The 12,265-nt window shown below is 50.9% G+C and overlaps 1 protein-coding gene across 12 annotated transcripts; it reads left to right on the top strand.

Annotated features, from left to right (window-relative positions):
* Positions 1 to 602: 602 nt before the first annotated feature.
* On the top strand, positions 603 to 7,392 carry LOC133047321 (retinoic acid early transcript 1E-like). Of its 12 annotated transcripts, XM_061130537.1 has the most exons (7): positions 606 to 1,168; positions 2,010 to 2,192; positions 2,982 to 3,245; positions 3,493 to 3,774; positions 4,621 to 4,761; positions 5,163 to 5,202; positions 7,049 to 7,392. In XM_061130537.1, exons 2-7 carry the CDS (start codon positions 2,096 to 2,098, stop codon positions 7,071 to 7,073), a joined length of 849 nt encoding a protein of 282 aa, XP_060986520.1. In that variant the 5' UTR covers positions 606 to 1,168; positions 2,010 to 2,095; the 3' UTR covers positions 7,074 to 7,392. The 12 variants fall into 12 exon arrangements, with proteins under 12 accessions (XP_060986518.1, XP_060986512.1, XP_060986513.1 ...); XM_061130529.1 differs by lacking the exon at positions 5,163 to 5,202 and having other exon boundaries at positions 604 to 1,168; positions 2,013 to 2,192; XM_061130530.1 differs by lacking the exon at positions 5,163 to 5,202 and having other exon boundaries at positions 604 to 1,148.
* The last annotated feature ends 4,873 nt before the right edge of the window (positions 7,393 to 12,265 follow it).

A 12,265-nucleotide genomic window follows, 5' to 3' on the forward strand; every position in this document is an offset into this window, starting at 1 on the left:
ACTGACATCTAGAATAGATAAAGAACTCACACTCCATAATGTGTGTGTTCTCTGGACTAGCTCCCAGCGAGGACCCATGGCAGGTGATCTAAAAAGTGCTTATGAACCACAAGGGATTCAATGACACTCTGCCACATCTTACATCATTCTAGTCTCAAAATAACTTTACCATGAAAAACTAACTTTTTTGTTTTTGTTATAAACAAGTGGACTAGAACATTTAAGTCATAAAGAAGTAGATTGACTTCATTTAAGTCAAAAGCAAGCGGAATTGAAATCAGATCAAACCAATACACAACAGACATTCCGTGTGGGAGGCAGTGTGAAGTGAGGGGTGCTGGGGAAGACCGCGTGCCTGGGACCCTGGAGGTTCAAGGTGAACGTGGAACCACCGTGGGGAGGAGCAGAGAGGGGCTGTCCCTAGAGAGGCGGGGTGATGCCCTAGCCTTCGGACATGTCCCAGACTTGATCACAGACCTCCTGGAAGGGCGGTGGGAGTAACGGAACAGTCGGAGAATAAATGGCCTGCTGCCATGTATTTTATTTACCTCATCTCTTTATTTAGCTGCCCTTATAAGGAATGCCATCCAAGGACTGACTTGTGGCAGCTGGTCAGGTGGCCAGGGAAGAATCGCTTTCGGACCCGCAGGAGAGGATAGTAGAGAGAAGAGAGTGGCGGGGCCCGAGCTCCGGGAACCTCGGCCCCCGCGGGACCGAGAAGTCGCCCGTGGCTCCTCGGCCGCCCCCCGTCCCAGGTCCCGGGTCCGAAGTCACTCCGGCTTACCGGAAAGAGCCTCTTCATCACCCCGCACCCAGCTCACTTCCTTACAGAGACTCACTCACCGGCCGGGCGGGCCTCCCGGGGGCGCCGTCCCGCAAGCGCGGCACCTCCGCCGGGGCCCCTCTTCCGCGCCCGCCCGGGGATCCCCGCTCCAGCGAAGCCGCTCCGAACGCCGCCGGCCGAGCTCCCCGAGCCGGGGCCGCGGGGCGTCTGGCCGAGATTCGAAAGAGCGAGTGAAACTGAAAACCCCGAGGAGAGTTTCGGAACTTCTCTTGTGGTTGCGAACTGTACAGTTTGAACCTGCGCAAGAGCGACCTTGGCTGGACCGGGCAGGCGAGAACAGCGCCCCGCCGATCGCAGGAGCCGGGTGCGGAGGAGGAGTGGGTGGTGAGTAGGAACCCAGGGCGCCCCCCCCCCAAATGTTCTGTCTTCTCCCGCCACCCCGAAGCCAACACCCGGGAGACCGCGGGGTTGAGCCACCTGCGCGGCTGACATCCTGCGGGAGACGCCTAGTGTAGGGGAGGGGGCTGGGAAAGGCGGGAGGGGCCGCTGCTGCCTGACTCGGGAAAATCCGTCCAGGTTTGGCGGTGAGCTTGCTCCTCCGGAGCCCTAGGAGGACTTTGCAACTTGCCCATGAGCAAACGGTAATAAATTCTTGGCTCTTCTGGAGCTCGCCACCAACAGGACGATTGGACTCTTGTACACCGTCCTCTGATATGACAGACCTAGGGCGGGACGGCCGCTGCTGGTTTGATTAACAGAAGGGAATAACAAGCCACTCCAGTATTCTTGCCTGGAGGATCCCATGGACAGAGGAGCCTGGCGGGCTACACAGTCCAGGGGGTCGCAGAGTCGGACACGACTGAGTGACTAACATGGAGTGAATCGTAATCATTACAGAAAAAGCTTAGGATGGAAAGTGGATGGAGGAGAAAAGAAGGGATAACTGAGCAGGAGATGGCAGCGTAGGTGGGGCGGGGGTGAGGGAGGAAGTGAGTTCAAAGAAAGATCAGAGGAGGAAGTGGCTCATGGAGTGAGCAGAAGAGCCAACAAAACGTGGGATTTTCTTGCTCACACCAGAAAAGGGCTTTTTTTGGAGGGAGGAAAGTTGTTCAAAGTGAATTTGGCTTTGTAATGTCATGACTATGTTTTTTTTTTAAGTGAGTAATTGCATTTGAAACTTAAGAAGTACTTCCTGGGCATAAGTGTTATTTTTCTTGTTTTTCAGCAGGGCTTCCTCAGTCTAGGGCTGAAGACTTTGGGAGGTGCCAGGAGGCAGAGGTATAGACACACCCCAGACTACATTTTCCGGTCATGCTCCTAAAACTGCAGGGAGGAAAGTCACTGGCTCACACCACAGGTCATCTTTTGCTGACACTGCTGCTGACCGAAGCTGGGAAGACCCTGGGCAGTGAGTGTCCTGGATCTGGGGCTCTGCTGGGGGAGTGGGGGACGAGAGAAAACGGGGAGGGAAGGGGCTTCACCCTGGTGGGCGCCTGTCCACCTGCTCTTAGCATGGTGAGGGTGTGGTTTGGCTGGACTGGCTGCCCGGGAGGTGACACCCTGCCTTCCGGGACCCCGCCCAAGGCAGCGTGCCTCGGCCTGTGCTCCTGGAGCCGCTTTCCCTCTCCAGCCAAGTCCCACCTCCTACTCCAGTAAAACTTTCCCAATGCCTAGGGACCCATCGATAATGTGCAATGTGTCCTATGACATGTTTGTTCCCATTCCATTGAAAGTCTTGTCTGTTCAGATAGATTTTAAGTCTCTAGAAAGCAGACACTATCTTCTATTTTGCTACCTCACAAGCTGGCGTGTGCCTGCTTAGTCACTTAGCTGTGTCTGACTCTTTGACACCCTATGCCGGACTGTAGTCTGCCAGGCTCCTCTGTCCATTCTCCAGGCAAGAATACTGGAGTGGATTGCCATTTCCTCCTACAGGGGTTTGAACCTGGGTCTCCTGCATTGCGGGCAGATTCTTTACTGCCTGAGCCACCATATATCAGAGAAATCTTCCTTCTACTAGTATATGGACAGAAAAGATCCACGGTGGCATCAAAGTGTTTAACTAAAGCTCAGACAGTTAAAGGTGAGACAGGACTGAGGATGCAGCAGAGGAGGGGGTCTGGGATAGAGACCCCTCCCTCTGCAACCAGGCCCTGGAGGGGAATCTCCCAGACGCACCTGTGGTTTTCTCTCACAGATGCCCACTCTCTGTGCCTCGACCTCACTGTCAAAAAACAGTCCAGACCAGGCCAGCCCTGGTGTCAAGTCCAGGGCTCCGTGGACACAAAGCCTTTCCTCCAGTGTGACAGTGACAGCCACAAGGTCAGACCTTTGGGTTTCCTGGGGGAGGAGGTAAACGACACCAAAGCATGGACTGAACTGAGCCAAATGGTGGGAGAAGCAAGAAGAGAGCTCAGGATGGTCCTGCCTGTCATCAAACTGGACAAAAAGGAGATGAGGGGTAAGTATGGGAGAGGTGGGGAGCTGGAGACAGCAAGAGAGGGGTAGGGGCGGAGTGCATGCAGGGAGGTCCTTCCTGTGAAAAGACTGAATGTGATCCAGCCTTAGAGACCCGGTGGACCTGATGGGTAAGAGAGGGAGGTCATGGTCAGAAGATCACGGGCCTCTAGATGTGCAGACACACTTTACTGGCTGGGGAGGATGGACTGTGGACAGTTCAGAAGGATTCATTGTGTGTGGGGGCGCAGGTCCTCCCTCCCTGCAGGTCAGGCTGTGTTGTCAGCGTGAAGCCGAGCAATGCTCTGGTGCATCCTTGCTCTTCAGCCTCAATGGACAGACTGCCCTCCTCCTTGACACCATGAGCATAACCTGGACAGGCATCGATCCTGGAGCCACAGGCCTCAAGGAGGAGTGGGAGAACAGCCAGGAGCTGGCAGAGTACTTCAGGAAGATCTCAGTGGGAGACTGCAGTTATTGGCTTAGGGAATTCCTGGAACACTGGGAGAACATGCTGCTCCCAGAGCCCACAGGTAACTGAGTTGGGTGTGGGGGAGGTGGGGGAGGTGGTAGCTCTCTTCAAAGGTCTAGTGCCTTCATGTGTGGATATGAGCACATATGTTTGTGCAACTGAAAATATGATGGATGGAGAGAGTTACTGATCTCTTGGTGGACTTCCTATCTGGAGAGTCAGTGATGGGCATAGCACAGAACTTGCCAGCATCCTCCTTTCCCAGCCCACCTCCCTCAGCACAGGAGCCCCCTTCCTCATTAACCAATGACCTAGACGCCTGGCACTGCTCAATGCTCCCCAAATCTATATATGCATTATGTTTCCAGGCCTTCTCTCCCCGCTGTTGCACTGATCCTTTAACCAGCTCCAGTGTCACTTAATGAAGCCCTTATTCCTTCCCAGACAGAATTAAGTACCCCCTCAAAAAGAACTCCTCACAGTAAACATGTCCACCTGAAAGATAATCAGATGGACGTTTGTGTCTGACTGACTCAGACAGTAAAGAATCTGCCTGCAAGGCAGGAGACCCGGGTTCGATTCCTGGGTTGGGAAGATCCCCTGGAGTAGGAAATGGCAACCCGCTCCAGTATTCTTGCCTGGAGAATCCCATGGACAGCGGAGCCTGGTGGGCTACAGTCCATGAGCTCGCAAAAAGTCAGACATGACTGAGTGACTAACACAACTCAGGAGAAAAATGAGCTCCACGAAGACTGAGCACAAGCCCATTCATCTTTCCACACCCGGACATGAAGAGTGGCTTCTCATGAGTCAGTAACTATATGGGGAACGTGTCCTGTCTAAGGACAGCCGGTGCTGAGGAAGGTGTATTCTTAGATTTGACAAGGCTTTTGCTTTGTCATTTTAGAACCACTAATAATGGCCCCCAGATATCAGCCAGTCTGCATCCGTCCGATTGGTCGCTGGTATTATCCTATTGATCATCACCCAGTTAGTTCGAATTGCTTCACCGTCATGAATCTTATGAAGAAATCAGGGACCACAGCAGGTGAGAAGTCAGCTGGCCTCTGGCCCCTAGGCAGGTTTGTTCTGGTCAGGACTTGGGAGAGGTGAGCCTTGGGTCTCACCAAGCCCCTGTCCACTGGACCCATCTTTACCTAGATGATGTTCTGTCTTGGCCTTAGGCCCCCACACTTCCCTTTAGGGTTGGGATCCACTCTGTTGTTGGGGTAGAAGAGGCTGGTGTGGGCAGCAGGACAGTGCAGTGGGAGTGGGGATGAAGATAAGTGTCTTCACCTTTGGGGGCACCAGGTACCAGATGTAGACGTGGTGGGGTGGGGTGTTGTCCTGAGATCTTACTCAGGCTTTCCCAGCCCTTGGAAGAAAAAAACCTTTTGTTCTCTGATGATAGCATTATTTAGCTCAACATTTTCCCCAATGTTCTAACAGCTATTCCATCATCCGATGTTTCTCCGTGGACTATGAGAAGGTACAATGTTAAACCAACTCTTGGTGGCAAAAACTGACCCTTGATGACAATCTGGCTGTTGATCTAATATACTACCTTCTACTCAGAGTGAGGTTTAACAAGAAGCTAAAGAAGCTCATGCTTAAGAATTCCTTCACTTTCCACGACTATTGATGGGCCCTTAAGATGTATTGCTTGGTCATTTTGAGGATTTGCGAAAGTCAAATATTTGCTCACAATCAGTTAAGACTTCCAGTTCTATTCTTTCCATCAGACTTCTCTTCATGTGGGGTGAAATTGGGGCAGGGGGCGGGGGTGGCATTTTTAAAATTCTGTTAAGAAGGTAATGCATCAGGGATATAGTTATGTGATTTAATGAGACATAATTTATGTGTTCACACTCACTTTCATATATAGTTAAGTTACCACATGCTTTTATGGGCTGAATGTGTTCTTCTTTATTCATGTGATAAAATCTTCACCTCCAGAAAGCCTTGTTGAAACCACTTAGTTGGTGGGGTGTGGTTACATTCTGTGTTGTGATACAATCACAAGTATACATTTGGTCGGAGTCCTGATTCCTGGAGCAGACTTTCTAAAACCCACATTTTGGTGTCATATTTGGTGTTCTGAGTATAGAACAATAGCTTTTCTTTAGAGACCTAGCAGACTAATACATATGCAGAAACCACAGTCAAGTATAACTGCCTAGATGTCAGGACACAAAAGTATGAGTTGCAGCTCCCAGGCTCCAGAGCACAGCCTCAGTACTCGTGGCCCATGAGCTTAGTTGTTTTGCAGCATGTGGGATCTTCCCGGACAGGAATTGAACTTGTGTCTCCTGCGTTGGCAGGCAGATTCATTACCAAGGAGCCACCAGGGAAGCCCCTAACTGAATTAATAAAAAGACATTCTAAGCTTGATTCTAAATCTTATCTCAGTAATTTATGGATGAAGATTAGATGTTCCATGACTTGCAACCAGGAAATTATGCATACTGGAAAAGATATTATTTAAAGGACTATCTACAATGTACATGAACCCTTATCAGGTGCTCTAAACTAGCTCATGCACAACAAAACTGAAGAGAATTAACTGTTGGATTAATATTTCCCACTTAGAAAGTGCGATTGTACTGAACTGGCTAACAGAGAACACCTAAAACTCCAAAACACCTAAGACCTCAGAAACACCTCAGAAACACCTAAAACCTCAGAAACACCTAAAAACCTCAGAAACACCTCAGAAACACCTAAAACCTCAGAAACACCTCAGAAACACCTAAAACCTCAGAAACACCTCAGAAACACCTAAAAACCTCAGAAACACCTAAAACCTCAGAAACACCTCAGAAACACCTAAAACCTCAGAAATACCTCAGAAACACCTAAAAACCTCAGAAACACCTAAAACCTCAGAAACACCTCAGAAACACCTAAAAACCTCAGAAATACCTAAAACCTCAGAAACACCTAAAAACCTCAGAAACACCTAAAAACCATGCTCAAATCAAGAGGATGTTTGAGCTCATACATTCGTACCAGGACGAGAAGAAGACAAGATCGGAAAAAATTTTAACCTTTCAGTTTTCACTAATGTCTGGACAAGCTTGGAAGTTTTCTCCTGTCAGGAATATATTCAGTGATGCAGAGAATTCAATTATACGTTGTACCTTTTTTGCCCAATGAGAATCACATGAATGTTTATTGAAAGTCCTTTATTTTAGGGGCTCAAATGTGTTGAAGTCCTTACCATTAGGTGAAGGAGACCTCACCTGGAAATAGGGTGTGTGCAGATGTAATCCAACCATGGTGAGGTCAGGGTGGATTAGGGTGGGCTCTAATCCAGTGACTGGTGCCTTTACCAGGAGAGAGAAATGTGGACACGGATAGAAGAGACAGATACAGGGAGACAAGACCCATGGGAAGAGTGTCATGGAAGGACAGAAATAGACATGAGCTCCGCAACGCCAAGGGTTTCCGGCAACCACAGAGCTGTCCACGGTACCTCCGTCGTGTCCGCCTCTTTGCGGCCCCATGGACTGCAGCCCACCAGGCTCCTCTGTCCGTGGGATTCTTCAGGCAAGAATACTGGGGTGGGTTGCCATTTCCTTCTCCATGCAACCACCAGTAGTCAGGAAGAGAAAAGATGCAGCCTCCCTTAGAGCCTTCAGAGAGGGCCCTACTGACATCTTGATTTCTGACTTCTAACCCTCACAACCTTGAAAGAATAAATTTTGGTTGTTTCAAGCCATAGCATTTGTGGTAATTTTTTATGATGACTTCACTGTCCCAACCAAGCTTGCGGGGGCTTAGGCGGCGTTCCCAGCACAAAGGGAACTGGTGAGCAAGAAGGAAGGCAGGAGGCAGTTTTAGAAAAGAGCCAAGAAACAGACCCAGGGACGTCTAGACACGTGACACCTAGTAGACAAGGTAGGAAATACCAGCGAAGGGAGCACTGATCAATACATGACAAGGGGAGAAGTGGCTAATCCTGTAACTATAAAGGATTTCTATTTAGCACAACACACAAACGTTAGTTTTAGGTTGATTAATGCATGAAGGTGACTGTCCGTGGGGGCTCGGGTCTGTATGCCAGTAGGAGCATGTTTGGTGAGTAGTTTTAGATATGGGGCTGGAGCATTAAAAAGGAGAAGGCACGATTCCAGGTTGGACCCAGACAGAGACCTAAAATTCCTGGCTCAGCCCTGGGGCGGAGTCCTGGCAGCCAGCCACTTTCCAGAACCACCCTGAGCTGTGTGTGGCTTTGGGGCAGCTGGAAGGCCCAGTATCTTGGGGAGAACTGGTCAGTGTGACTGTGTGTGTGTGAGAGAGAGACAGAGAGAGAGGGTGTGCGTGAGAGGAGGAGGGCAGGAGAGAGGAGTGACGGTGTTAGCTGCTCAGTCATGTCTGACTCTTTGCGACCCTGTGCACTGTAGCCCTCCCGGCTCCTCCGTCCATGGGATTCTCCAGGCAAGAATGCTGGAGTGGGCTGCCATTTCCCACTTAGGTTGTGTGGGGCAGTGACACTAATTTGTGACAGGAAGGTGAATGTGAAGAGAGTGAGGGAATGCTGGAAAGAGTGTGTTGGATGTGTGGGGGGAAGCCACAACTAGTGTGTGAGAATGCTGGGAACCTTGATGTGTGTGTGTGTGTGTGTGTGTGTGTGTGTGTGTGTGTGTGTGAATGTGTGTGTGTGACTGTGGACAGGTGAGTCTGGGACGGAAGGGGAATGGACAGTATGCGTATGCAGAGGGCCCGGGAAGGGATCCCCTGGGGGATCCAGAGAGGAGGAGGAGAGTGAAGGGAAATGTACATGAGGGGGAAGTTTCTGGATGGCAGCGGAAGTAGACGGGAGCCTTCTGTGTGGAATTTGTGTGAAGCAGTGTGTACAGAGTGAGGAAGCCAGGGTCCCTGTGGGAGGGGAACGCGGTGTGACTTTGCAGAGACTGGAGAGCCAGTGGGGCAGGCAAGCAGGCACTTGTGTGTGAAAGAAAGTGTGTGGGGGTGGGGGATGGGGTGTGCACAGAGGGAAGCGGGTGTGAGGAGACCTGCACAGACAATTTCAGGAAGGGTGACGTGCACAAGGGTGGAAGGATATGAGTGAGAAGCGTGAAGCCTATGTGGGGAGCATGTGCGTGTGACGGGGGCTGTGTGGGAGGCTGGAGAGTTGGGGGGCTGTGGGTGATGGAGGGCAGTGTGGACGCCGAGGGGGCTTGTGTGTGTAACTGGGGGCTGAAGTGTGGAAAGACAGGTGTGCATGGAGAGTGTCGGGTGAGCAGTGTGTCAGGACTGGTGCTGAAGAGGCCTCAGTGGGGACCGGCTCCCCAGCTTCTCCCTTCTCTGGGCCTGGGCCCTCTGGCCTGCACAGCATCACCCCGAGGTCCCAAGGGAACCAAACATTGGCAGGGACAGGGAAGAAGCTGTTACCCCCTGTCATTTACTTTGTCTTTTTCTAGCTTGGAAACACCACACAAAGATATCTGCCTTGTGACAGGTGTCACCCGGGGTCACCCACCTTCACCAGCTGATGCCTCCCCCAGGCCAAGGGGTTGAACTGGGTTCCCTCCCTCAGCGTCTTGTCAGCCTGGGGCTTCCCTGATGGCTCAGTTGGTAAAGAATCTGCCTTCAATGCAGGCGGCCCCGGTTTGACTCCTGGGTCAGGAAGATCCCCTGAAGAAGGGAAAGGCTGCTGCTGCTACTGCTAAGTCACTTCAGTTCTGTCCGACTCCGTGTGATCCCATAGACGGCAGCCCACCATAGATGGCAGCCCACCATAGACGGCAGGCTCCCCCATCCCTGGGATTCTCCAGGCAAGAACACTGGAGTGGGTTGCCATTTCCTTCTCCAATGTGTGAAAGTGAAAAGTGAAAATGAATTTGCTCAGTCGTGTCCAACTCTCAGCGACCCCATGGACCGAAGCCTACTAGGCTCCTCCATCCACGGGATTTTCCAGGCAAGAGTGCTGGAGTGGGGTGCCATTGCCTTCTCCGAGGGAAAGGCTACCCACTCCAGTATTCTTGGGCTTCCCTGGTGGCTCAGCTGGTAAAGAATCCACCTGCAATGTGGGAGACCTGGATTTGATTCCTCGATTGGGACGATCACCTGGAGAAGGGAAAGGCTACCCAGTCCAGTATTCTGGCCTGGAGAATTCCATGGACTGTATAGTTGGACACGACTGAGTGACTTTCACTTTGGAGCCTCTGAGGACTAGGATTCCCTTCAATCCCCTCCTGCCTACTAAACTCAGGAGGAGGGACTCCTGTGGGGGGCACAACCAGTGGGGGAGGAGACCCACCCCTCTCCACTGAGCCCCTCCCACGTCTCCAGGCCCAGACCCCTCACTGTCCCCCAATTCCTTCCTCCCACCTTGCCCTTCTCCGCACCTTCCATCATCTCTTACCTCTCATCGCAGGTGTTCCCAGGTCTGTCCAGAAGCTCAGGTGGGAAGCTGAGGGGCGAAGAATTGATGCTTTTGAACTGTGGTGTTGGAGAAGAGTCTTGAGAGTCCCTTGGACTGCAAGGAGGTCAAACCAGTCAATCCTAAAAGAAATTAGTCCTGATTATACTTTGGAAGGAATGATGCTGAAGCTGAAGTTTCAATACTTTGGCCACCTGATGTGAAGAACTGACTCATTGGAAAAGACTCTGATGCTGGGAAAGATTGAAGGCAGGAGGAGAAGGGGACTACAGAGGATGAGATCATTAAAAAGCATCACCAACTCAATGGACATGAGTTTGACCAAGCTCCAGGAGTTGGTGATGGAAAGGGAAGCCTGGCGTGCTTCAGTCCACAAGGTCACAAAGAGTTGGACATGACTGAGAGACTGAACTGAACTCAACGGAACATATCAATCACTTCCCACACACCCATCTTCCGATACCATCACATTCAGGGCCAAGGTTGCAACAGACGAATTTTGCAGGGCACATGAGGACTGAGTCAGCACTCCCCATGCCAGCTAGCACCTGAGTTCTCTCACAGACACTTAACTTGGCTACAATTTCATTGTTACTCCAGCCCTGATGTGAGGTGGAGGCTCCACGGGGGCATTGGAGAAATAGACTTTCCTTCATTATGACAGTAACAGGCCCAAACCTTTGCTTCTCTTGGAGGAGAATTAATGCCTTGAAGGCCTTCTCAGAACAGACCCAGACCCTGGGGGAGACATGGGACAAGGACTCAGAACCTGAGGCCATTCAGCTGGAGAATTGTGGGCCCAGGGTCAGAGGTGGGAACCAGGGCCTGGATACCATCAGGGGAAGGAGAATGTGTGTGTGCTTAGGAGCTGAGTCGTGTTCAACTCTTTGCGACCCCATGGACTGTGACCCACCAGGCTCCTCTGTCCATGGGATTCTGCAGGCAGGAATACTGGAGTGGGTTGCCATGCCCTCCTCCAGGGGAGCTTCCCAACACAGGGATTGAACCCAGGTCTCCCGCATTGCAGGCAGATTCTTTACAGTCTGAGCTATTGAGATGCCATAAAAGCAACTTAAATGACAATCGACAAATGAATGGGTAAAGAAGATGTGGCGGAGGCTTTCCGGTGGGCCAGTGATAGGAATTGGCCTGCCAGTGAAGGGGACACAGGTGTGACCCTGGTCAGGGAAGATCCCACTGTGCCCCGGGACGACTAAACCATGTGCTTTGGAAGCCCAAGCGAAGCAGAACCGGGGCTTTGGAACAAGAGAAGCCTCTGCAGCGAGGCCTGTGCGCACCAACCCCACTCTGTCCCCAAAGTCTGTCCTTGTTGCCCAGTAGGTTCCCTGGATCCTGGGGCTGAGATGAGTTAGCTTTACTACTCATTCTCTGACATTTGTTCTCCTTCCCCCTTCAAGGAACCTCACACTGGTCAGAATGGCCATACTGAAAAGTCTATGACTTTGAGGATGCTCCGGGACTTGGTGATGGACAGGGAAGCCTGGCGTGCTGCAGTCCATGGGGTCACAAAATTCGTACATGACTGAGCAACTGAACTGAACTGAACTGAACAAACAATAAAGGCTGGAGAGACTGTGGAGAAAAGAGAACCCTCCCACACTGTTGGTGGGAATGTAAATTGATACACACACAATGGAGAAAGGTATGGAGATTCCTTTCAAAACTAAAAACAGGGCTACCATGTGGTGGTGATTCAGTTACTAAGTCCTGTCCAACTTTTTGCCACCCAGGGGACTGTTACTCGCCAGACTCTGTCCATGGAATTCTCCAGGCAAGAATACTGAAGTGGGTTGCCATTTCCTTCTCCAGGGGATCTTCCTGACCCAGGGATTAAACCCAGGTCTCCTGCATTGCAGGCAGGTTCAGAGCTACCATATGATACAGCAATCCCACTCCTGGGCATATATCCAGAAGTGACAGGTGATGGAGAGAGATAAACTGAGAGGTTAGGATTGACACATACTAACTACTATACTTAAAATAGATAACCAACAAAGACTTATTTCTGTGGCATAGGACAATCTGCTCAATATTCTGTAATAGCATAAATGGGAAAAGAATTTGTAAACAAAATAGCTACATGTATGTGTGTAATTGAATCACTTTGCTGCACACCTGAAACTAACACACTTTTCATCAACCA

This window comes from Dama dama, chromosome 26 (assembly GCF_033118175.1).
Source record: "Dama dama isolate Ldn47 chromosome 26, ASM3311817v1, whole genome shotgun sequence".
Taxonomy (NCBI): Eukaryota; Metazoa; Chordata; class Mammalia; order Artiodactyla; family Cervidae; genus Dama; species Dama dama.